The sequence below is a fragment of the Odocoileus virginianus genome, chromosome 15 (genome assembly GCF_023699985.2).
Source record: "Odocoileus virginianus isolate 20LAN1187 ecotype Illinois chromosome 15, Ovbor_1.2, whole genome shotgun sequence".
NCBI lineage: Eukaryota > Metazoa > Chordata > Mammalia > Artiodactyla > Cervidae > Odocoileus > Odocoileus virginianus.
Window position 1 is genome coordinate 41,287,810 of NC_069688.1, and position 27,802 is coordinate 41,315,611.

The 27,802-nt window shown below is 39.2% G+C and overlaps 1 protein-coding gene across 1 annotated transcript in view; it reads right to left on the reverse strand.

Moving 5' to 3' along the window:
* Nucleotides 1–4,470: 4,470 nt before the first annotated feature.
* The window catches only part of TRHR (thyrotropin releasing hormone receptor), a 45,013-nt gene continuing 21,681 nt past the window's right edge, over nucleotides 4,471–27,802 (reverse strand). The window contains exon 3 of the mRNA XM_020876385.2: nucleotides 4,471–6,994. Within this exon, the coding sequence (XP_020732044.1) occupies nucleotides 6,587–6,994 (408 nt within the window). The 3' untranslated portion in view covers nucleotides 4,471–6,586. The remainder of the gene's footprint in view (nucleotides 6,995–27,802) is intronic.

The following is a 27,802-nucleotide window of genomic DNA, read 5'->3' on the forward strand; positions in this document are numbered from 1 at the left end:
CTGTGGTGACTCCATAACTTACACCCAGTTCTCTCAGTCCATGAAAAAACATTCCAACTCCTTTGTGAGTTGCAGTTGAGAGATGTAAATAATGTTGAATATATTATTTACAGAATTCATAGAGTCATGGGCAAACTATTTAAAATTTCTTTTTTCTCCAAAAATTAATCTTTTCCCTCTTCTTTCATGTCTATATATTTAACATAGTTTAGAGTGATGTATCTCTTCATGGACCACAGCCTTGTTGTGGCGAAGGGCCATGTGTAGCTCAGTGAAACTATGAGCCATGCCATGCAGGGCCACAAAAGATGGATGGGTCATAGTGAAGAGCTCTGACAAAACATGATCCATTGGAGGAGGAAATGGCAACTCACTCCAGTATTCTTGCCATGAGAAGCACATGACACTATGAAAAGACAAAAAGATATGATACTGGAAGATGAGCCCCCACCTCCTGCCACAAGATCAGAAGGTGTCCAATATGCCACTAGGAATGAGCAGAGGCCAATTATTAACACAAATAGCTCCAGAAAGAATGAAACGGCTGGGCCAAAGTGAAAACGATGCTCGGTTATGGATGGGTCTGGTGGTAAAAGTAAAATCCAATGCTGTAAAGAACAATATTGCATAGGAACCTGGAATGTTTGATCTATGAATCAAGGTAAATTGGATGTGGTCAGGCAGGAAATGGTAAGCTGAATCCTGACAGCTTAGGAGTCAGTGAGCTAAAATGGACAGGAATGGACAAATTTACTTCAGATGACCATTATAGCGATAACTGTGGGCCAGAATCCCTTAGAAGAAAGGGAGTAGCCCTCATAGTCAACAAAAGAGTCTAAAATGCAATGCTTGGGTGCAGTCTCAAAAATGACAGAGTTATTTCAGTTCATTTACAAGGCAAATCATTGAACATCACAGTAATCCAAGTCTATGCCCCAACCACTGATGCAAAGAAGCTGAAGTCGAATGGTTCCATGAAGACCTACAACCCCTTCTAGGATGAACAACAAAAAAAGATGTCCTTTTCATCTTAGGAGATTGGAATACAAAAGCAGGAAGTCAAGATATACTCATAAAAACAGGCAAATTTGGATTTGGAGTGCAAAATGAAGCAGAGCAAAGGCGAACAGAGTTTTGTCAAGAGAACACACTGGTCTAAGCAAACGGCCTCTTCCAACAACCCAAGGGATGATTCTACACATGGACATCACCAGACGGTCAGTACTGAAATCAGGCTGATTATGTTCTTTGTAGCCACAGATGGAACAGCTCTATAGAGTCAGCAAAAACAAGACCAGGAGCTGACTGTGGCTCAAATCATGAGGTCCGTATTACAAAATTCAGGCTTAAGTTGGAGAAAGTAAGAAAAACTACTAGGCCATTCAGGTATGACCTAAACCAAACCTCTTACAAGTCTACAGTGGAGGCGATACATAGATTCAAGGATTAGATCTGGTAGACGGAGTGTGTGAAGAACTACGGACACAGCTTAATAACACTGTGCAGGAGGCAGGAATCACAACCATTCTGAGGAAAAGAAACTCAAGAAGGAAATGTGGTTGCCTGAAGAGACTTTATAAATGGCTGAGGAAAGAAGGAAAGTGAAAGGCAAGGGAGAAAAGGAAAGATATAGCCAATTGAGTGCAGGGTTCCAGAGAATAGCAAGGAGAGATAAGAAGGCCTTCTTAAATGAACAATGCAAAGAAATAGAGGAAAAAATAGAATGGGATAGACTAGAGATCTCTTCAAGAATATTGGAGATATCATGGGAACATTTCATTTAAGGATGGACACAATAAAGGACAGAAATGGTAAGGACCTAACAGAAGCAGATGACATTAAGAAGTAGCACGAATACACAGAAGTATACAAAAAAGGTCTTAATGACGTGGATAACCATGATGGTGTGGTCATTCACCTAGAGCCAGACATTCTGGAGAGTGAGGTCCAGTGGGCTTTAGGAAGCATTACTATGAGCAAAACTAGTGGAGGTGACAGAGTTCCAGCAGATCTATTTAAAATCCTAAAAGTTGATGCTGCTAGAGTGCTGCACTCAATATGTCAGCAATTTGGAAAACTCAGCAGTGGCCACAGGATTGGAAAAGGTCAGCTTTCGTTCCAATCCTAAAGAAGGGTAATGCCAATGAATGTTTAAAGTACCACATAATTGTGCTCATTTTACCTGCTAGCAAGGTTATCTTCAAAATTCTTCATGCTAGGCTTCAACAGTGTGTGAACTGAGAACTTCCAGATATATAAGCTGGGTTTTGAAAATGCATAGGAACCAGAGATCAAACTCTCAACATTTCTTGGATCATGGAGAAAGCAAGTGAGTTCCAGAGAAACATCTACTTCTGCTTCACTGACTATGCTAAAGTCTTTGACTATGTGGATCACAACAAACTGTGCAAAAGTCAAGAGACGGGAATATCAGAGCACCGTATCTGCCTCTTGAGAAACTTGTATGCAGGTCAGTTAGAACCGGACAACGGGCTGGTTCAAAATTTGTGAAAGGAGTACATCAAGGCTGTATATTATCACCCTTATATTTAACTTCTATGCAGAGTACATCATTTGAAATGCCAGGCTAGATGAATCCCAGGCTGGAATCAAGATTGCTGGGAGAAATATCGCAATCTCATATATGCAGATGATACCACTCTAATGGCAGAAAGTGAAGAGAAACTAAAGAGCCTCTTGATGAGAGTGAAAGAGGAGAGTGAAAAAGTTGGCTTGAAACTCAACATCAAAAAACCTAAGATCATGGCATCTGATCCCATCACCTTATGGCAAATAGAAGGGGAAAAAGTGGAAGCAGTGACACATTTTATTTTCTTGGTCTCCAAAATTACCATGAACAGTGACTGCAGCCATGAAATTAAAAGACACTTGCTCCTTGGAAAGAAAGCTATGACATACCCAGACAGCATATTAAAAAAGCAGAGACATCACTTTGCTGATGAAGGTCCATGTAGTCAAAGCTATGGTTTTTCCAGTAGTCATGTACTGATGTGAGAGTTGGACCATAAAGAAGGCTGAGTGCTGAAGAACTGATGCTTTTGAACTGTGGTGTTGGAGAAGACTCTTGAGAGTCCCTTGGACTGCAAGATCCAATCAGTCAATCCGAAAAGAAATCAACCCTGAATATTCATTGGAAGGACTGATGCTAAAGCTGATGCTAATACTTTGGCCACCTGATAGGAAGAGCTAACTCATTAGAAAAGACCCTGATGCTGGGAAAGATTGAAGGCAAAAGGAGAAGGGGGCAGCAGAGGATGAGATAATTAGATAGCAATACGGACTCAATGGACATGCATTTGAGCAAACTCTGGGAGATAGTAGACAGAGGAGCCTGGCATGCAACAGTCCATGGGGTCACAAAGAGCCAGACATGACTTAGACACTGAACAACAATAACAACAGTGATGTAACTCTGATTCTTTGAGTAGTTCAAAACCATGTGGATTCAGCATTACTAAGATATGTCCTCATTGTTATTTCATCATAAAAATGAAACAATTCAAGTATCCATTTAGTGTTTAGTTACACTTAAGTTTTATGACAGTAGTTTCCTTTGATTTAACTAATTGTTTAGCTCAAAGCAGCCATTTGTTTTGGTTTATTGTCAAGTTACATTGTTTTATGCATTTGGGTTGTTAAAGAATAATTGCAGAGTTTATATTTTTCTCATTTCTCTTCATTATTTAGAATATTTCTGTTGGAGAGCAAAGTTCTAGAAATATACTCATAATACTGATGGAGAAGTCTGAAGTGGAAATTTATGTCTGTTTGTTTTATTAATCATCTGTGCCCTTTACCTAATTACCTTAGGTGCAAGATCTAACCAAAGACACTCAGCAATTAATGAAATTGGAAGTAATAAAATAACTCAAGGAATTTTATTAGGTGAGGCCTTAATAACATTACTTCACTCCTTCAGCAACTTTTAATCTAGCCTTTTATTTTTCATTTGATTGTTTGTTAACTTTTGGTTATTTAAGGCAGTATTTTTGATTTAGTACAGTGTAATAAAGAATACCTTAAAAAGTTAGATCGGTGCTGTGTAAACCCAAATATCTATTGGATATTGCATGGGAACATTTAACTTCATAATGGCATTAGTTTTAGAGTGGAAACACTATTAACTGTGTTTTTCATAATGGCATTTGCTTTAGAGTTGAAGCACTATGAACTGTGTTCTTTTGAATTTCCCATGTAGTCTAAAACTAACAGATTATTAACAAATAACTTTTTAAGCATTAAAACAAAAACTGAGCTCATATATTAAGCTTCCAAAGATAGGAAGAGTATATTATGTTCTGTGAATAACATATAAAACTAATCATAAGTTTTCAACATCTAATATTATCATTCTGCAAAGTATATATATATATATATATATATTCTTAATTATGCCATCAGGTCACAAGAATGTTAATCAGCATGCTAGCTTGAAAAAAAGGAAAAGAAAAGAGAAAGACATTTCTTCATTTTCTCTCCCTAACATCTACACAATTTGGGGAATGAATCCCTGATCCCTGGTCTTATCATAAGAAAACCACAGCTGTAGTGAGACTGTGATGAAGACAATGTTGATTAAATATCTACTAGCATGCCTGAGCCATAGCAGATGTTCAAAGACATCAGTTCTTTCCTGTTATCAAAAAAATCTAGCATATTACAATCCCCCTTGTTAAGTAACTTATGGAAATACAGGCATGTGTCTGTATGCACCCACACACATGCATGTGTGATTTGGGTTTGGGTCACTCTAGTGCTCTATCTATGTGATTCCAAATTCAATCTTTAATCCAGGATGAAAAGTCAGTTAAAATAGATTTCTTAATGTCATGCATATAGACTTTTAGGGCATTTCTTATAAATGTTTTCTTGCATTTTTTTACTGCCACAGTGACAGGATAAGAATGTTTTCATGGAGTAGATGAGGCCAATTTTCACCAAAGCATATTCAGGATTGAGGTTTTAGATGGCAGAGTCTCCATGAAGTGGCATTTAAAAGCTGAAGTTTACAAAACTGAGTAACATATTCCTCATAAGCAAGGTATTTGTGTGGGTAATGATCATTAGCAATAGGTTTCAGGAAAAAAGCCACAAGGTAGGGATATACCCTGGAGAGGGAAAATGTGTCTTTGCGGACTCTTAAAAGTACTCAATATTTTTCAACCCAATCATTAAAATTCAGCTATTACTGAATCAACACTGAGGGCCATTTTGACACTGGGAGATACTGATTAGCCAGATCTTAGTAGATGAGTCAGCCGAAAGAGATGAAAGCCAGACCTGAGAGATTCACATTTACATCTCTCTAATAATCACTGGAATAGAAGAGCAGGCCTGTTGTAACTGTGAAGATATATTAACAGTGAGATGAAATCAATTTTAGCTCTATTGAACATAAAGCTGACAAAATTTTTCATTGCTTTGATTTAGAATCTGTAAACAAAATATCACAACCACAGCATTTGAAAAAAAAAAAAAAGAAGAACCTACAAAAGACAAGCAGGCAGGCAGGAAAGACACTTGTAGACAGGTTGAAATCCAGTGACTACAATGCTCAGTGGGGTCTTCATCTGGAAGTGTCATAGTCAGTCTTTGGTCGACTTAGAATAGCAACTAAGCTTTTGAGAATGTTTCAGATTTTTAAGATAGATTCAGCTAGAAGGATTTGCTTGACATGGCTCAGTAGTTTATACATGGGAATGCTCAAAACTAGGATTTTCTTCCTTAAAAGTTTCAGAGGAAAAAGTAAACCCTTGCTCTTGTCTTGGTTATATTTTCAATATTAATTATGTGTTTGTATCTTCACAATTATTTAATCTAGTTGTTTCTCCTGTCTTACCCATTATTTTGAAGGCTTGAAGAGTATAGAACTGGACTTATTTAAATATCAAATCTACATGTCTTTTCAATTAGTAATTTTGGTTATGTTGAGGTTTTGGTTATTTACACTAAAGCTGAATGATGACCATCTACTTTGTAAAATATAAAAAATCAACTCAGAATTTTATAGGCATTATGACATTTTTCAAACAGTGAATATATTTGTCTGAAATCTCATTTTTACTCAACAAATAAAATGTTTTTTCCTATATTTCAGTGTAGTTTCAGATATTCATGAAGACAGCACTATACATTATTAAAATGAAATGCTAAATGAAAACATTAAACTTTTTCATGTTGCCAAATTCTCAAATGTATGAATAATCTGGAGGGGGTGAAAAAATACATTTGATAAAGTTATGTTGAATAGAGTAAATAGATGCCTTGATTTTATCTAAAATTCACAGCCCCAGAATATACAGTGAAATGTCTCAAATGGAAAGTTTCCACCATCTGGATCTTTCACAGATCTGCTCAACTTTTTTTATGATGTGTATTTTTTGATATGAGAATGAAACAGAATCATTCTCATGGGATAGAGTACCTTGGGCCAGGATTTATTAGAACATCGGCAAAGAATTTGTCTGCTCTGTCATCACATACGAGTATTGGCTGTTTCCTCTCTTGGGTTGATAACTGCACAGATTCTCATTTTCTTCATCATCCATTTTCTCTACTCCATCAATCAACTTTGGCTGAAGGTTATTTCAGAAGCCAAGCAGGTGTCATCAAAAGACACCTTTGTGGCAGACAAGTAAGTGTCAGTGACGGTGATGTCATCCAGCTCTGTGCTGAAATGGTCGGACTCCTTGATGACGCTGTAATTTAGGGCCACGCTGTAGTTAGCTGGTTTCTCCATTGGCTTCTGCTTGCAGTTGCAGAGCTTTCTGAAGGCCGCACGAAATTTCTGGGACATGAGATTGTAAATCACTGGGTTGATGGCACTGTTGAGATAAATGCAAATTCTGCAAAAGAGCAAGAACCAATTTTCTTGGAAAGGGCTGGAGAGAAATGAGTTGACAACCACAAGGGTTCTGTAGGGCATCCATAAAAGGGCAAACAGGATGACAACCACTGCCAGCATCTTGGTGACCTATGGAGAAACAGAAATGCAGTGCAAACACAAATTAAAACAAAGCAGGACCAAAGTACAAAAATAAGATGACTCCCTCTCTGCCCTCTTCTAAACTTTAGTCCCAAGGCAAGGACTTGGGTGAGGGCAGTTTATTTCGGAGATGAACCCAGGGAGCAGGATTCAAGGCACAGAGGATAGAGGGACAGAGGAGGAAAAGCCAAAATAAGGTGTATTTTTGACAGCTCCCACTGGGGAAAACTTTGGGTCAAGTGATACATTTGGATCATTTGTCCACCTTGGGAGGCATTTATTCACCCACTGCCCTTTGTTGAGAGATGCCTTTATTTAAATTACTCTGTACTGCCAGGATTCTCCTGCCTGGGAATTTCTGGGGGCTTCAGAGAGAACCTTGAGGCGGAGAAGAGGAGAGACAGTCGGGGGACAGTGGATACCTGAAGTGCAATGTTCTCTGTGAGCAGGGACCACCCACGATAGCCATGAAGTCATGGCTGAAATCCCAGTCTGACTAAGAGAATGTGACCCAAGGCTTGAGAAGTGTCTGTGGTAAGCATTAGGAGACTTTGGATCCAATCCTATCTTTGCTCACCTTTTCTTCAAGAGCAACACTTTTCATATTTTAAAATCAGTTTTCAGTTATCTTTAGTCCCTTGCAGTGTTTGAAAAATTTCAGCGTCCTCAGCCCAGACTTTCTAGATGTTCTGAACTTGAAAATACTTAAAGTAGAGGGACTGATGCTTCCTCCTTTAACTTCCCCGCTGCTTTTCTGAAGCCCCCACTGCCAGCCTCTAGCTTGTTCTGGCATCAAGAGAGATCCTGCTGTGTAGAAATAAGGATTCCACAGCTAGACATCTACTCTGTCATTAGTATCCACTATAAATTCAACTCCTTGTACTTAATACTGATGACAGAATCCATCTTACTCTTCTCTGTTAGAGTACCTTCCTTTTCCCCACTAGTACTCCTGATTCTGGGACTCTGTCTTACCCTTTAACCATATCTCGTCCACCCCAGGCACTCCTACAAATCCTGCATTGTGGGGGCAATTCTGTCCTCTTGCTGTTATTCTATAGCAGTTTTCTCCTTTCTGAGCTCTCCAAATACCATTTTCTGTAAAACTTCTAATTTTTATCTGACTCTGTGCGACCCCATTGACTGTAGCCTGTCAGGCTCCTCTGTCCATGGAATTCTCCAGGCCAGTATACTGGAGTGGGTAGCCGTTCCCTTCTCCAAGGGATCTTCCCAACCCAGGGATCGAACCCAGGTTTCCTGCATTGCAGGCAGATTCTTTACCATCTGAACCACCAGGGAAGCTCACTTATGGACACACATAGCCTTTATAGCTTTTTGAGCTACTAATATCTTTTTTTTTAATAGCTCCTACAACTTCTCCGCAAACCACCAGGGAAGCTCACTTATGGACACACATAGCCTTTATAGCTTTTTGAGCTACTAATATCTTTTTTTTTAATAGCTCCTACAACTTCTCCGCAGTGGTACCTAAGTACTATCTATCCACCCAGTCTCAAGTTACTGTGTTTCCAGGGTTCCCAGGGCCATTTGATCACTTTCTTGAAGCTTTCCCTGCCCTTGAAGAATGTCGCCCAAGCCCTCCTGCTTTCCTCACACCCTGGGTGATCACTGTTCACTGTTCTACTGACTCGGTGCAGGTAGAATAATTACATTTTATATTTGGCTTACTGGGGCACAGAAGTTGTTCAGTAGAAAGTGATATTCCCATTGACTAATATAATATCAAGTAAAACATTCCAGAGATCCTGCCTTCTTTCAGAGATAAGGAGGATCTATTCAGACAAGAGGTTAATGGAAGCCTGCTTTTTCTTAAGCTGACATTGAAGGTTAGGAGTAAATACTTTAATTGATCCTAGGAAATTAAAAGCTTAATTCAGTGATAAGTATTCTGAGCCTTGGAAGGAGCCATAGTAATTATCATCTTTGTCATCATCGTCATCACTCACATCTCTGTTTTGTCCACTGCCTGGTACTTCAGGTTCCCTGACACCAGGCCACTGCTTCACACTTGCCAACATCCTCCCACTCCTTGCCAAGGACTGAGCATCCTATATTTGAGCCCCTGGCTTAACCTACAGTTGGAATGCCAACGTTACATTTGAGTCTTTATAATGGTCTGTCATAAAGATATGTAAACATGATCTTATTTAATGCTTATTAATGTGTAAGCTAGTATTTTGCATATGAAGAAATTGAGGTTTAGAGAGTCTATGTGATTTGTCTAAAGACACATAGCTAGTAAAGGACAGCCACGATTCAAGCTAAGTCTGCGTAAGCCAAAGCCCATGCTCTTTTCTTTATAGTTTTCTCTCACTGTGAAACTCATTTTCATTAATGAGATTTCTACTATGTTATCCCCATATGGTGCCAAAAACATTCGACTTCTTCTGAGTATAATTCCAACTTACTTATTGCTGCTAAATTTCTGAACTTTAAGATGGAATTTTATCTGTTTATTTTTTCCCTACAAAATTTTCAAGTAAAACACTAAATCCACATTTAATATCTACCTACATGTTTTTACTTAGTGTGAGTGAGGGAGCAACTTTCATTGTCTTAGAGGAAAGCAGTCAGTTTTTAGGTTAACATCTCTGCCATGTGCTCCCCATGTATACTTTGGCATCACTCCCCACACTTCTTATTTCAGTGAGTTATATTTGTCCACCTGTCCAATAGATGGTGAACTTTCTTCAGGACCTGAGTAAAGTTTGTTCATTTCTCTTTCCTTGGGGATTTAATTCAGTATGTGACATAAGAGAGGGCTTCTTAGGTGGCTCAGTATGTAAAGAAACCATGGGCAATGCAGGAGATGCCAGCAGATGTGGGTTCAATCCCTGGGTCAGGAAGATCCACTGGAGAAGGAAATGACAACTCCAGAATACTCCAAGAATACCGCAATATTCTTGCCTGAGAAATCCCAAGGACAGAAGAGCCTGGTGGGCTACAGTCCATGGGATCATAAACAGTCACGACTGAGCGCGCGCGCGTGCACACACACACACACACACACACACACACACGTGACATAAGATAGCCCTCAATAAATGCTGAATAAATTCAGATATAGAAATAATTATTTCAAAATATGTAAACATGATTCTTTTCTGTGTTTTAACACTCCCAAGTATTGGTAGAGAATTTTTGTAAACATTTAATTTTTTTTAACATTAAAAATCCTTTTTAAATAGAGATTAGTTAATTAGTAAAATGAATCCTTAATACATTTAAGCTTTTTGTTTGAAATATATTTTTAAAAATTTTAAGGCATGTGAAACAAATACAAAGATGTTTCTATGACTGACCCAGAGGAAAAAACGTCCCCAGTGGGCTGATAGAGAATACATTTAATTTCACTCGGAACTATTTTAGTCAATTCCAAATATCTCTAGTTGCATTTAATCACTTTCTAAAATGTTCACAAGTGTTTAGTGTATCCATAACTTGGATTTTAACAGTTTCTTAATATAGGAGCCAACACCTAGAAAGGAAATGTCCTGGAGACTGTCTTTCATACCCAATTAATTTCGCTGTTGGTTGTTGAAGATTTACTTCTATTGTGATTCTAAATAAGTGACAAAAATGCAAATTTGAAAATATCTTTGGGTCATTTTGTGTGTGTGTGTGTGTGTGTGTGTGTGTTATTTTATTTTTTAATTTTTAATTAATTTATTTATTTTAATTGGAGGCTGATTACTTTACAATATTGTAGTGGGCCATTGTCTTTAAGCACTGACATTTTGCTGGGGAGATGCATGGGATATGCAATGAGTTGAAAGATTACTTCTTTATGGAAGCCTCTTCCCCAGGACCTACTGGTCTTTGAGAAATAGCATGAGACAGTTTTCAGGGGGAAATGATCTTATCATATATTTTTGATTGGGAAGGAATTTATTTATTCATTTATTTCAGGAGATTCATTTGCATTCCTGCTGGGTACCAGTTAATCTTCTGGCTCTTAAGGATTTGACAGTGACCCAGAGACACATTGCCAGTGGCTTCATGTATTTTGCAATCTGATACAATGCGATCAATGCTAAATGAGAGGAAAATTTTGGTTCTATGAGAGCCCCTGATCTGGATTGGGGTTGAGGATTGGTGAGTGAGGGTTTGGTGTCAGTGATAGTTATCCCAAAATCTGAAGGTAAAGAAGACAGGACAAGTGTTACTGCAGAGATTGGGTGTGTGTGACAAGCTGGAGGCGCGAGATAGGGAGGCAGGGCAGGAGGACCAGAAGTAATTCCGTGTGCAAGTTTCAACTGCAGACCATGGAAAGAAGTGGAGTGACCTCTTTCTCTAGGAAGCTTGAGGAGACCATTACAAAGCCATCATTTTCTGTGGGATACTTCGTATTCCCTCTGCTAGGACAGCTGCCAAAGGAGATGCAGAGTATTGAGTTCTAAAAACATCAGCTTCATGGAGCTAAGAAGTCAATGAAGAAACAGGCAGCCATTTTCGCAGAGTATATTGAGGACCAGGAAAAGAGGTCATAAGAATCAGTTAAGCAAAACACAGTGTTTAGCTTGAGAAGCTGCCTACAGAGATGGTTGGGGAGAGGAGGGTGGGAACAGGAGGGTCTAAGCTGGGCAGGCCTCTGTCCTTGGCCACCATGGTGAAGGGCTGTCTTTTTCATTTGGACCAGCTTGAAACCTTAAAATCAAGCCCTGGCTATAGATATTTTGGGCTTCTCTGGTTGCTCAGATGGTAAAGAATCCATTAGACAATGCCTGAGACAGGGGTTTGATCCCTGGGTCAGGAAGATCCCCTGGAGAAGGGAATGACTACCCTTTCTAGTATTCTTGCCTGGAGAATTCCATGGAGAGAGGAACCTGGTGGGCTACAGTCCATGGCGTCACAAAGAGTCAGACATGACTGAGCAACTAAGCACATATGCATGAAACCTCCCCAACTAACCCAATAGATATTTTACTCTTTCAATATATTTAATTATATGGAATAAGTGGCATGTAGTTCTCACAAGGAAGTTTTAACTCAAGACTCAAAACCTCATTTTGTTATCTTTGTAAAATCTCTAGATAAAAACTTATTCAGGTATTTCTTTTCTTCCCTTAAAATTTTTTAAATAAAGATGTGAACTGGATAGGTGTCTATCTGACTGTTAAGGTTGAGAGTACAGTTCCTTGAATGGATTCAAGCTTAACTTTGCCTATGTGTGCTGCCTGTGAAAAGCCAGAGGCTACCTAGGTTCTCTATTCTAGGCTGCTGAGGAAACTGGTTTTCCTAACTACCATCTTTACTACTGTACTGTGACTCTTACTGCAAGTTCTAAAACTATTAGCTAACACTTGTATATTGCCTTTAGGAAAACAGTGTTAGATTTATAGAAAAATCACAGAATGTCCAAATACTCAACACCGAAGTTCCACTATTACTAAGACCTTATGGTGCGTTTATTTCTTTGCCACAATTAATGACAGTTCTTACACAGAATTAGCTAACTCCATGCTTTATACAGATTTCATGCCCTTTTTTCTGTTCCAGGATCCCATACAGGATACATTATATTTAGTCATTACGTCTCCTCAGGTTCCTCTGGGCTGTGACCATTTTTCTAACTTTCCTTCGTTTGATGGTCTTGATAGTTTTGAGGAGTATTACTGGAGAGGAATTTTATAGAATACCTTTCGGCTTGAGTTTGGATGATGTTTTCCTCATGGTTGAAGTGAAGTTATGGAGTTTTTAGAGGAAGGCCACAGAGGTCAACTGCCATTCTCAACACAACATATCAGAGGAATAGGCTACCAACTTGACTTATGACTGATGACATTAACTTGTACATTGCTTTATAGAGATGTAATTTATATATAATTAAGTTTGCCCACTTAAAGTGTACAATTCAAGGGTTTTGCGACCATTATCACAATCTAATTTTATAACATTTTTATAATCCCAGAAAGAAACTCTATACCTATTAACAGTCACTCTCTACCTTCCCCCTACCTTTCCCAGCCACTAATATACTTTATATTTCCATAGATTTGCCTATTTGAACATCTCATACAGTTGGGATCATGTAGTCTTTTGTGTCTGACTGGTGTTTTCCATTTAGCATAATGTTTTTTAAGGTTCATCCATGTTGTGGCATGTATCAGTACTTCATTTCTTTTATTGCTGAATAATATTCCATCCTATGTATATACCACATTTTATTTATCCACTTCTGATGGTTATTACTATAATGCCCAGTAAAAAGTACTAGCTGATTTTACACATCAGGACTCAAGAAAGAGAAAGAATAAAGACAAAATATAAACAGTTAAAACCACCCTCTTAGATCACTCCTGTAAACTTGGAGACCAACTACAAGAGAGAAAAGCATGAGTAAGAGGAAATAAAGATTTTTGGAGAAAAACATTATTTATTTATACAAACAAAAACTTTCTTTTATCAGGCAAGCCTGTTTGGAGTGGGTTCAAGAGAAGATGGATAAAATGGATAGAGGTTATAAGCATACCTTTTGAGAGTTTTTCTGGGAAAAGGAATAGAAAAGCAGAAGGGCTAGCAGAGGGAGATGAAGAATCAATTTTTTTTTTTAAAGATGAGAGACACTACAGCATTTTTGTTTGCTTAGGGAACAATCCTCATGGAGAGGGGAAATTTTATGATCCAGATGGAGAAAGAAGACAATTGGAAGAGCTATGTTCTTGAATAGGAACAGTCTAGTGCAGAAGTGGTGTGGTTGGCCTCTTCACAAGTGTAGACACAAAATTACTTTTTCAATATCTGTTTTTTGTTGTTGTTCTTAGCTGTACTTGATCCAAACGATCAAGGTAATCAAGGGAAAAAAATGCCACTTTCTTGTCAACACCCTGAATCCCGAGTGGAGTCCTGATAGCAGTTAATTGCTTAATTCCTTGGATTTAACAAAATACTTTCATTGCCCTTAAATCATTTTCTGTCCATGTCCCAGTGAGATCTGTGGAACAAGTGTTATTATTCCCATTTCATTGATGAATGGTAACTGAGCTCAGAGAAGCAAAGTAATAAGGTCACACGGCTCACATACAAAAGCAAAGCTAGTTATTAAACTAAGGTCGTTGACTCTAAGTCTCACTTTCTTTCAGATAATTACAAAAATCAACATATATGGTAAGCTGAAGCCTTCTAATTGCTGTGAATAACGTTTATGAAGTGTTTGAAAGGATAATATTGTGAAGGACAGGGAAGCCTGGCATGAGGCAGTCCGTGGGGTCACAAAGAATTGGATACAACTCAGCTACTGAACAATAATATCAGCAGGAATCAGTGGTAGCCCTGGAATTACATATGATTTTTGCCCCAAATTGGAGTGTTACATTTAGGAAGTACTGATTAGGGAAAAATTGTCATAGCAAGGCAGACAATAATCCTTCATACTAATGAATTTCCTAGGGAAAAAACAAACAAGAAAATTTTAAATGCAAAAGTAATAAAATTGCAGAAAAAAATAAAATGGAAACTTCTGTCTTTTGGGGTTATAGCCCAATTAGTACTATCTCACTTGTGAGGATCTGGTTATGTAAAATCTAAGGAAATTTTGATTAATCAAAGATTAGTTTATTAGTCCATCTAGGAAGTCATGGGCAATTGATCGATATCTCAGAGTACTCTGGGAGATTTAGTTGAAACTCTTGTACTGATAAAGAAAATTTTTTTTCTGATTTTTGATTCTGTGTATGATTCAGAAAAAAAATCCTGTGCTTGGTCATGGGTCTTGCTATTATCCAGACATTCCCTCCTGGGATATAAAGGCTGTGACATGGTCCTTCTGCATGTGAGAGACAGACAAAGTTCAGTGGGATCTGGCATCTTGGTTTCAGAGTCCACCTCCGAGCTCTGAGGAGACTGGACAGCTCACGTGACATGTTTGAACCTCATATTCTGAGCCAGTAAATAGACAATCTGGCTTTCTCTCAAAAATCTCTCTGATTTGAACATTCCACGCAAATCTAACTTCTGTTACTAATGATGAGACAATATTCAGACATGTTTGTGATCATTTTCACGTGACTGGGTTTTGTTATTGGGAGTTCTGTAGCCAGGCAAAAGGAAAAAGCCCCTGGGGCATATGTATCCCTCCATTCAGCTCCTAACCACAGTGATTGTTGATAATCATCTTAATCGCTGCATTCAGAGAGGTGATGCAGTTTCTTGAAATGTTGAAGAAATAACTAGAATTTATTTTAATATCCTGTAGCTAACTAAGAACGCAGTGCTTCTCTAGACTCAGGACCCTGGCTTCTAGACCTACTATTGTTTCTCTTTGAAAGTTCATTATAACTGAAATATTGTTGAAGACATAGCATTATAGAAAGATATACAGGTGTCACTTGGAGAAGAAAGCAAATAATTGAATCCTTTTTCAGGAGTACTGTCAAGTTAAAAACCGAATCTATAGAAGTTTTAAAAAGAATGGTTTAGACAAAAATTACTCAATAAAAGGCCCACTGAAACACTTGCTGTCATTTAGTGGCAGGATATCTAAATTGCAGGGCAATTTGAAAAATCTTTCTTAGAACTGAAAAGGCAAAGTCATATAACAGCAGATGACAACCACATCAGCAAATGTGTTTGAAGAATATTTACCACTTTTCTTTTATAATGAATGATTATCAAGAGCGTCATAACAGGTAACTTTAGCTTTTAAACAGGCTCTTTGTCAGGTTGGATCCCACATTCTATAATGCTAAAGCTCTGTTTTAGGCTTTATGAGCAAAGTAAATCAACAACTAACGTCCGTAGGATTGTACAACAGGTTGGGAGAAGTCCTTTGTACACATGCCTTTGATGTAATGTGCTCATGCACAGCTGAATTATTACTGAGTAAACATTTTTTGCAAATGTTAAAATATAATTGTGGAGGTCTGTGTGGGGGTAGAGCTCTTTAAATTAGCAAAGTGCTCTAGTTCTTGCACTTCTGGCTGGAATACTCTTATTTTCAGAAGTGTACTTCCTCTGGACACATTTGTTGGTTAATGGATATAAAAGTTAGCCTTTAATCTTCTAATGCCATTGTTTGAAGGGTAACAATATGTTCTGTGTTTGGAACTTATCCACATTCTCCTGTATAGCTGCATATTAACAAAATGTTCTGTTACTGGGAATATTTTTCCTCTCAGATGACCTATGATCAATGTGATTGATGACCCTTTGCATTTCGTGACATTAATTGGCACAATGGAAGGAAAAACTTAACTAGACAATTATGCAAATCTGAATTTAGCCAAGCCTCAATATTGATTGGGGACCCCTGGAATTTTCCACTTTCGGCCTGTTCTGCTTTGTTTTGACTTACTGTCTTCACAGACAGTTTAAAAAAGACAGTTATCCTCAATGTGGATATTTCATATCTTGGAGTGAGATCATTGATGGAATTTAAAAATTGAATGATGGGGTCGGAGAAGGGGTTGGAATCAACTCAAAGTCAGCAAAAGTATAATAAAAGTGAATAAAGTCTGAGTGGTGATTCATGGTGGAGAGGTTGTGGACGGCCATAACCTGTGTTGTGGATTACTTGCAGATTTCTTGACAAGAAGCCACACAGGGATGCTAAGGCATAGGCTTCTTGACTCCACCTGTCAAGTACTGTATCTAAATGTTCCCCTCAGAGTAGCCATTCTGATAAGAATTTTGAAGCATTTTTGGGCTCTACTCTGATTTTAAAGGTCCATGAAAGTATCAGCAGGGGTTCCCAGTAGAGACACTGTGGTTGTCTTTGGTGATGGCTGAGGGTGGAGAAGGAGAAATTAAGTGAAAAAAATGGTGATACAAGACTTTTCAAGTGTAAATCTGTAAGTGTGGTATAACCAGTGAAATTGAAGAAAAGTTTTCTTCTTCAGTGTTCTATAGGTGTTGAGGACTCCCTCAGCTCTTTTAAGCAGAGCTATTTCCTGAGTGAGATGATTGTGGGGACAGAAAACCAGACTCTACATCCCAGGGTGCTGTGTGCACCAGTGGAACCTCGAGTTGGCCCTCTGTGGGGGGATTCAAGAGCAGCGGTGACAGTTGGTGTTTCAGGGTGGCACACCTCTGTGTAGAACGTGATGTGGCCTTTCTGCTGTGACTCCTCCAGTTCTCCAGAATAATCACTGAGCATCTCCAAATACCAAGTGTGAGTCACCTCTTGTGGAGAATACTCCACACTCTGCACCCAGCTTTGATGTGGGATGGACCCTCAAAGCTTGTACTTTCTCTCAAGAGCAAAGACAGGGAGAGGCATGGACACATGAAGAGTGGGGGAAAATGGCGGGAGGTTGAGCTGTTCCAGTTGGTAGAGCCAGGGCTCAGGGCAAAACTATACCAATGCCTCTCAGGGTGAGAGAGACCTGAGCGGTTGTAAGCCTCACTTTCTGAGAATCTGAGAGGCTGTGTGAGAAGGGAACTGTGCAGTATTTCTTCACATGTCCCAATCTGGAATGAAGAAACTGGATAAAAATGAAAGGTATTCCAATCTAGCAAAAGGAATTGGCAGATGAAAGAGAGGAAGAGAATGAAGATGTATGAAGTGCCTGCTGTGTAGCAGGAAACGTGCTTGGCACTTCCTTCACAACTGCCTTACTTTATCTGCATTTTACAAAGGACAAGACTGACGCTGAGAAAAGTCATACACTAAAGAATAAAGCCACACTTTAAGGAGATGCATGTTTGACTTGAAAATCTCCTTATCCTCTTTAATACAATGCCTAGAATTTGGACAAGAAATATTTTTTCCCTAAAGTTTGCCAAAAAAAAAAAAATCCGAACGAATGAATGAATGAAAGTTGCTTAGTCATGTCCGACTCTTTGAGACCCCATGGACTATACAGCCCATGGAATTCTCCAGGCCAGAACACTGGAGTGGGTAGCCTTTCCCTTCTCCAGGGGATCTTCCCAACCCAGGGATCAAACCCAGGTCTCCTGCATTGCAGGTGGATTCTTTACCAGCTGAGCCACAAGGGAAGCCCAAAAATACTGGAGTGGGTAGCCTATCCCTTCTCCAGCAGATCTGCCAAATCCAGGAATTGAACCAGGATCTGCTGCATTGAAGGCGGATTCTTTACCAACTGAGCTATAAGGGAAGCCAAATTAAACAAACAAACAAACAAACAAACAAACAAAAAACTCAAAATGTGTGCTTAAAGGTTGGAACTGATGAAGGCTCTATGTGTAGAAGAGTAGGGAGAATGAAAAACTAATTCTTAAGGGAACCCTCCTTCACTGTTGGTAGGATTGCAGACTGGTGTAGCCAGTGTGGAAAACAGAATGGTGGTTCCTCAAAAAACTAAAAATAGTTACCATATGATCCAGCAGTCCCAACAATTTGGGGGCATATATCCAGAAAAAATGAAAACTCTATTTCTAAAAGATACTTGCCCTCCAATCTTCACAGTGGCACTATTTTACAATAGCCAAGACATGGAAGCAAACTAAATGTCCAATAACAGGTGAATGGATAAAGAAAATGTGGTATGTAATACACAATGGAATATGACCCAGCCATGAAAAAGAATGAAATAATGCCATTTGCAGCAACATGGATAGACTTAGAGATTATCATACTAAGCAAAATAAGCCAAATAGACAGAGACAAATACCATATTATATCACTTCTATATTATGTAGAATCTCAAGTATGATACAAATGAACTTATTTATGAAACAGAAATACTCACAGATATAAAGAGCAAATTTACAGTTACCAAATGCTGGGGAGGAGTAAATTAGTAGTTTGGGATTAGCAGATATAAACTATTATATATAAAATAGATAAACAGTAATATCCTACTGCACAGCACAGAGAACTGTGTTCTATGTCTGATAATGAGCCATAATGGAATAGAATATGAAAAAGAATGTATATATTCTTCAATATATGTTATTTATATATCAGAATCACTTTGTTGTACACCAGAAACTAACACAACATTGTAAATCAACTATACTTCAATTTAAGAAAAGAGCCCAGATAAGGTTTAAAAAAAAACCCCAAACCCCCCCAAACTAATCCTTAGTGCTATCCAGGGTTTATCAGCACTTAACAAAGATATTCCTATTCATACTGTGATACCAAGTCCTGATGGAACATATTTTTGGAATATTTCTGATTTCAGGCTCTTCTGCTAAGAGTAGAAAGCAGCTGTGTGCTAGGTAAACTTTGCAGCTAGACCTGAGGATTAGCTGCAAAGCTTGCCACATTACTAGCAACTATTGTAGGGGGGAGTTTGGGTACTGAAAAAAGCAGGCTTCCCTCCTGTTGCTTGTATGTTCCCTCGCTCACAGGAGGTGGGTATTTGGAAACATGCTGGGAAGGGAAAAACTCAGCTGGCACAATTGGGATTCAAATTATAATGACATCTCAATTTAGTGAATAAAATGTCAGTGAATTCTTTTATGAGCCATGCTTGAACAATGCAGCAGTTCATCTGCCATGGGTTGAGTGTCCTATTTGGTCTTTTCTGAGTGTTTTCTCTTCCAGGTAAATTACTGGTGAATGGCTAAGCAGGTGGAAAAGCTTATCTTAATAAGTTTTACTTTGGTTTCCTTACCTTTGTGCCGAGGGTGTGTTTATGAGACCTTAGAAATTCTGCATGAGGCATCTTGGCTGGGTCTGAGCTGGGAATCCAGTTATGGGCTATCTCACTTCTATGAAGATATTGACCCTTTCTGAAGAAGAGATTCTCAATCTTATTTCCCTCCTGCTTCTCTGGCCCCACACGGATGACACTGTAGACTGTAATACAGACAAGTGATCCCTCAGCTGCTCACCCGGCAGGGATGGGAAATCAATGAGAATGTCTTAAAATGTAAAGTGAGTGATGGAGGGGAAGAGAGGTGGTCTCTCAACAGCAATTAAGCTCTCAGGGCTGCCAAACTTTGAGTGGGCATTTCGTTGTCTTGTTCTAAAGGTCTTGGACAAAGTCCCTGATTACAGGGCGGACGGCACTGGTAAGGCAGCCAAGTCCTTCTCTACCTGTTCTCCCTGGAGAGACAGCCTGCACCAGGCTTGGGCCCCTCCGGAGTTACAGAGTTACTTACCTAGCCATCCCAGAAGAGCCCATAGTGACAGCCAAAATGGGGGAGGAATAGCCAAAAATTCAGCATTTTCATTGACTCTTAACTTTCTGATATGTTAAACATGGGACTTAGAGTGAGAATCAGAAGATATGGTTGGAAATTTTAGCTTCACTAGTCATTACCTTTCAAAGCTTTCTGAGCCTTGGTGTCTACATGTAATATAGGAAAATGTATGTTTGAAGATTAATTGCAAGGAGGTCATGGAAACATGTTGTAACATATACTATACCTTCCTAACATAAGGGGATGTTGTATTCCTTGTCCTAACTTGAAATCTGCATCCTTGGTAAGGGTTTCTAGTTTTATCACCAGGTGTTAACCTAGCTTGACCTTTCCAGGTGGCCAAGTGGTAAAGAACTTGCCTGCCAAGCAGGGGACACTTTGATCCCTGGGTCGGGAAGATCCCCTGGAGGAGGAAATAGCAACCCACTGCAGTATTCTTGCTTGAAGAATCTCATGGACAGAGGAGCCTGGCAGGCTATAGTCCATGGGGTCACAAAGAGTTGGACATGACTCAGCAACTTAACAATAACAGCAGCTAACCTAACTGAATGGAGCCACTTTACATTTATCTGCTTTTTGTCATTTGACTAGAAACCCAAATGAATCTACAAAGTATATGAGGCAAACCATGGCATACTGACCCTGTGCTATGAGGCCCATGCTTTCGCCACAGATTATTACATCTTTAGATCCTTTTTCAATGATATTGCCCCGGAAGTGCTGATATAGTGGTTAAGAGAACAGGTTATGAAGCCAGATATAGCTGGATTCTGATTATAGTTCTGCCTCTTTCTAACTGTGGGGCACTGAGCAAGACATCCCAGGCTTCTAAGCCTCAGTTTACTCAACTGTGAAATGGAAGTAAGTATAGAGAATGAATGAAATAATTTACATAAAGGACCAGCAGTCCTCAATAAATAACAGCCACTTTAACAATTAGAGTGGCGAGATTTCCCATGTCTTAAGCATAACATGGGGGGCTTTATTGAATAATTTTATAGTATTTATGAGGTAGGTATTCCCTTTATAGATGAAGAGACAGAGATCCAGAGAAGTTAATATTTTTAGAGAGTGGTTAGTACTAGCCCTTCCCTAAGTCACTTCCATCTCTCCCATCTTATTTCCTCTGTACTAATAATCACATTCTGAAAGGCTTCTGTTGCTTCATTTGGTTGTTTATTATAAACTAAACAAATAACAAACCTCCTTAGAATGATGATGGCTCCTTGAGCATTGCTGTTTTACCTGCAATGAACAACACGAATGTTCATGCAAGGAACAACACGAAGGTCTCCACCTGGTAGGTGCAATAAATATTCAGGAAAGAAGTGACTCTATAAATAAAGAAAAAATTTACTAATGCTATTCCACATGGAATCCATGGAGTTCCACGTGGTTGTTTGACACTTCTAGCCCTAATCGCAAACGTCATTCTTATTTTGGATCTTTTTTCTTTCCTGGTCCACAAGGTCTTGATGGTGGGAATAATGTGAGTACATATTTTTATCTCTAGCTCATCAGGAAGGTTTGGTATTAAAAACACTTGAAATTAAAAGCTAAAATCAGTGTGTAAAAATTTAGTGTCCAAGAGATCAATGCTAGATCAGACTGGAATTATGCTGAAGAAAAATTTCTGGGGAATAGTCTGTAGAATTAAAGAAATGTTGGATATGTGGTTATGAAGAACTTAGGAAATGTAAAGAGCTAAAGAGATGCTAACTCGGTATGATTCATGCTGAGTTCATTTCCCATTACTGGATGTTGATTGATACTCTGCTAATGTTCACTAAAGTAAGGTGAAGGTCACCTCCAAAAGATATAAATCTCATTTTGACAGCCATTCTTGTTCTGTCTTATCTCCTGCTGTCAAAGTTAGTCATCTATGGTTTCTCTGTTACTTATGAAACTGTAGAAAACTGTTTCTTTAGATGTCATTCTGCATCTTAACTTTGCATGTTTAGAGCCTATTGAAATCAAGGATTCTCCCATGGAACAGGCTCAGCATGTTCTTCACTTGATCTTAGCCAAAAGGCTGAGAAGTGATGAGCATGTTCTTTAAGGGGATACAGAGTCAAGATGAAGGAGGAAATATGCTAACTACTAACTTAGCCTGTCTGTGATAAGCTTGAACTTTTCTGCTTTGAGTAATTTTGTGGAATTCAAACATACTTATTTACTAAGTATTTATCACTTATTTTTCAACATCTGCCATTTACCAGTGCCTATACTAGGTATATTGGGGCTTTCATGGTGGCTTAGTAGAAAATAATCCACTTGCAATGCAGGAGATTCGTGAGACACAGGTTCGATCCCTGGGTTGGGAAGATCCTCTGGAGTAGGGCATGGCAACCCACTCCAGTATTCTTGCCTGGAGAATCCCATAGACAGAAGAGCCTGGTGGGCTACAGTCCATAGGGTCGCAAGGAGCCAGACATGACTGACATGACCTAGCATGCTTAGTAAGTATAATATAGTTTTAAAGATAAACTTTTAAATAGGAATAGTTTAGGGGTCAGCAATCTTTTACTATAAAGGGCAAGAGAGTGGGCCATATAGTCTCAGCTGCTTAACCTTACTATTGTAACACAAAAGCAGCCATAAACAGCACCTAAATGACCAGCACTGCTGAGTTTCATTAAAACTTTATTTAGAAAATCAAGCAGCAGAACTAGATTTGGCACTTGACTACAGTTTACCTAGCAACTGAAGAGTTGAACACTTGAAATAAAACAACAAATGGCATATGGCCTATTTCAAATTATTATTGTAATTTATGACTAATTTTTTAAAGTTCTTCATCTAATTATTGATGAGCTTATGAGAAATATTAACCAAATAATGCTGGCTCTCACTCAGCTCATGAACCAAAGATTTAATTTAAAATTTGATGTCTCTTATGACAAAGGTCCATATAGTCAAAGCTATGATTTTTCCAATAGTCATGTATGGATGTGAGAGTTGGACCATAAAGAAGGTTGAGTGCCAAAGAATTGATGTTTTTGAATTGTGGTGTTGGAGAAGACTTTTAAGAGTCTCTTGGACTGCAAGGAGATCCAACCAGTCAACCCCGGAGGAAATCAACCCTGAATATTCATTGGAAAGACTGATGCTAAAGCTAAAGCTCCAATACTTTAGGCACCTGATGTGAAGAGCTAACCCATTAGAAAAGACCCTGATGCTGGGAAACACTGAGGGCAGGAGGAGGAGGGGATGACAGAGGATGAGATGGTTGGATGGCATCAGTGACTAAATGGACATGAGTCTGAGCCAACTCGAGGAGACGGTGAAGGATAGGGAAGCATGGTGTGCTACTGTTCATGGAGTCCTAAAGAGTAATACATGGCTTAGCAACAGAACAACAACAACAGAATCATGGTTAGCACTACCTCTCTAAAAAAATATCACCTAGAAAATGTAATGTCAGCACTGTATTTTTGGGTCTTCCCTGTTGGTCCAGTGGCTAAGACTCCACGCTCCCAATACAGTGGTTCCAGGTTTGTTCCCTGATTAGGGAACTAGATCCCACATGCCTGAAGGAAGTTAGAAGATCCTACTTGCTGCAGCTAAGACCTGGTGCAGCCAAATAAATAAATAAAAATAAGCATTAACTACCCCCCACCCCCCAAAAAAAGCAACACTGTACTTTCAATAATCCTGGGAGTTACTTTTCCAGAAGATATGCACTCTCATGGGTGATTAAGTCAGGAGTGGTGTAGAAACCATCACAGGAGCCAGTTGGAGGAAGCGTGTTTACACATTGATTAGTAGTTGGCCCTCCTATCCCTAAGCAAGCCAGTCCTTTGGTTTTTATACAAAACTCCTAATTTACTAAAGCCAAAGACTCCTCTTTTACAGTAGTTTCTCTGTGTTGGTGTCTTGGCTCCTCTACTTACCAACTGTTAGACTTTGGGCCCTATTGATACTATTTATGAGTCTCAGTTTTCTCTTTAGTGAAATGATGAAAGAAATTTTTACCTAACCCCCAGGGTTTTTGTGTGAATACATGAAACAATGTATATCAAGTGCTAATGCTAGTGATTGGGACATAGCAAATGCTAGAAAAGCAAAAGCTGTTTTTAAAACTAATACAGCAAACATTCCTTACTATGCATCAAGTCCCGTTCTAAGCGCTTCATTTACATATTAGCTCTTTTGATCTTGACAACAGCATTATGAGGAAGGTACTCTCATCTCCCTTGTGGCTCAGAAGATAAAGAATCTGCCTGTAATGCGGGAGACCTGGGTTTGATCCGTACATCAGGAAGATCCCCTGGGGAAGGGAATGGCTCCCCACCCCAGTATTCTTGCCTGGAGAATCCCATGGACAGAGGAGCCTGGTGGCTGCAGACCATGGGATCACAAAGAGTCGGGCATGACTAAGCGACTAACATTTTCTTTCTCTCATATACCACTTACCAGTGGAAAACTGGGATTTGATTCAGGCAGTTTGTCCCAATCTTCCTTTTAACCACTCTGGCTGCCATGAAAAAAATGGAAGTCTCATATTCTGTCCCTAATAAAAGGTGACTGTTTCTTCTTCCCCAATTGAGATGGACAAGTAGAGATTGTCATACTTTCTTTTAAAACAATGAAGAGGTCTAACACTATTTGGACACAGAAATGTTTATCACAAACCTCCCTCAGTCAATGACCTACCTAGAGGTCTTTGTTTCCACCATTGAGAAATATTTCAATTCTGAATTAGAACATAGAATACATTTCCTTTTGCAATAAGTGTTATACAAGTTTATGAAATATAATTAAATAGTATCACTAATGCTATACTTTGTGTGCAAAAAGCCAGATGACTAATGTAGGCCAGCCTGTTTTAATATTTCATCACTGGGAAAAAACCCCATTGTTTCAGGCATTGATTTACAAATGACATTGACTAATGCCTGCATATAGAATCAAAATAACACTATACTCTAAAAATGGTCTATTTATTTGATTCCTCTGATTGTCCTATTTAAAATCATATCCCTCCTATTTCAGCATTTCATATTCTCCTTATCTGCTTAATTTTTCTCTACATTCTGATATATCACAATCTGATATATTACGTGCATTTATTTATATACTAAGTAAGTGAATTCGCTCAGTTGTGTCCAACTCTTTGCAATCCCATGGACTGTAACCTACCAGGCTCCTCCGTCCATGGAATTTTCCAGGAAGAGTACTGGAGTGGGTTGCCATTTCCTTCTCCAGGGGATCTTTTCAACCCAGGGATTGAACCTGGGTCTCCCACATTGCAGGCAGACATTTGACCATATGAGCCACCAGGGAAGCCCTATTTTATGCTATATGTATTTATTCCCTGATTCTAACCCCACTCCTTAGATGTAAGGTCTATGGGTCTGCTGTGAAAGAGAAGTCTTTGACCTTAGTAAATTACTTGTCTTATTTACTCACTACCTTTCTCAAGGTTTTTTCACCTTGATTCTGAAGGTCTAAACAGTGTCTAGAACACTCACTCAGGTTTCAACAAATTTTACCTATCAATAATATTACTTATCAGAAAGGTTAATAAACCACTACCTAGGCAAGTGGGATAGACTACTTGCCTGGTTACATTGATGGGAGGAAGATAACATAAGTGGCCTGGGGGCATGATACTAATTGAAGAATCTAAGGTAGCATTGACGAATCCCATGGATGGAGGAGCCTGGTGGGCTACAGTCCACGGGGTCGCAGAGAGTCAGACACGACTGAGTGACTGAACTGAACTGAACTGAAGGTAGCATTATACACACAGTGACTGGACCTCAAGTGGAGAGGCTTTGAGGAGGGTTGTAAGAATCTCTTGGAATTTTTAGAATCCTCCATGCTCCTGGAGAGCTGGTAAAGTTGCCTTCCCTCTAGAATTTGTGTTGGGGTGTGCTTCTGCTATTGAAGGGAAAATGCCCTGCTTTTTAGGGGTTTTGAAACCCAGCGGGATGCTATGAGGCTCCTGGGCACAAAAGTCTTTCTGGGTCCCCATTCCTTGTTTTCAGGAAAGGGGCTTCATCTAGCCTCCGTGATCATCCTTGAGTTCCTACAGGCAGGTTCAAACAGGTGCTAATCGGGGAAGGGAGGAAGCGCAGAGACAGACAGGGGTACAGAAGAAACAGTAATGCAGGCTTGGGCAGGGTCTTGGTCCCCCCTCGGGGGATACACAGAACAATATCTTTGAGGTGTTTTGCAGATATTAAAACTCCTACCAGGTGAAAGAAGTTAACTGTATGCTGCCCACAAGCACACAGACCCCTGACCGGTTGGAACCCACCCAACCCCACAAAAAAAATAAAGCTATTTTTTTTCTGTGTGTGAAGTTGCTTCAGTTGTATCCAACTCTTTGCAATGCTATAGACCAGAGCCCACCAGGCTCCTCTGTCCATGGGATTCTCCAAGCAAGAATACTGGAGTGGGCACTGGAAGTGCCGTTCCCTTCTCTAGGAGATCTTCCCAACACAGGGAGTAAACCTGCTTCTCTTACATCGTGCATTAGGAGGCAGGTTCTTTACCATTAGCACCACCTCACCCAAAAGTCTGTCTCTGAGACTCAAATTGGCACAGGCTGAATTCTGGCTACAGACTTGGAGTGGAAAAAAGGTTGATAAATTTACAATACATTATTAAGATATACTAGCTTCCCTGGTGGCTCAATGGTAAAAAAAATCTGCCTGGCATTGCAGGAGACATAGGAGACGTGGGTTTGATCCCTGGGTTGGGAAGATCCCCTGGAGGAGGGCAGGGCAACCCATTCCAGTATTCTTGCCTGGAAAATCCCATGGACAGAGGAGCCTGGTGGGCTAGAGTACATTGGGTTGCAAAGAGTTGGACACAACTGAAGTGAATGAGCATACACATCAAGATATGATATGTTAAAATCTTTATGATGTTGATGGTGAACATGGAACATATATGAAATATAGGCTAGTTAGTACATAGGGTAATCACTCCTTATTACAGAGGCTTATGTGCTCACTACTTCCCCTAGCACTACTACATAACTGTTTACCAAGATGTTTTACTTCTAAAAGCAGAAACTTCTATTTCTCTTTAGGGAAAATGGTTTTGTGAATTTTAGCCTTGCTAATCACCATGATTCATTTTCATGATAAATTTACTGGTGTTTTTGAAAGAATACTTTATATTCCTCCATGTTACTAAATAACTTGAGTCTATCCCTAATATTTGGGGCTTCCCTGGTATTTCAGCTGTAAAGAATCCACCTGCCAAAGCAGGAGACACAGGCTCAATCCCTGGGTCAGGAAGATCCCCTGGAGAAGGAAATGGCAACCCACTCCAGTATTCTTGCCTGGGAAATCCCATGGACAGAGAAACCTGCCAGGCGACAGTCCACAGGGTTGCAAAACAGTCAGATATGATTTAGAGACTAAATCATAACAACTATCCTTAATAATGGGATTGTACTGGGTCAGTTTAGCTAAGGCAGCAAGGTGGCCTTTTTGAATAGAATCTTAATAGCTTTACTCTGTAAGTCTTCAAAAAAAGATAGCAGCAGCATCTGAAAGTGGGTCTACATTTGCAAAACTTAAAGGGCAACCAAGAGTTTCTTAATGGCTGTTAAAAACTATTTGAAAATTAATTCATACCATCTCAGTCTAGAAATGTCTCTCTTTTGAATGAGTTTAAAAGGATTGTGAGGTTTTTTCTTTGTGTATGCCTTAGTCTTCATGATATTTAAAAAGGTTCCAGAGTGCTTTTTTTATTTGTGGT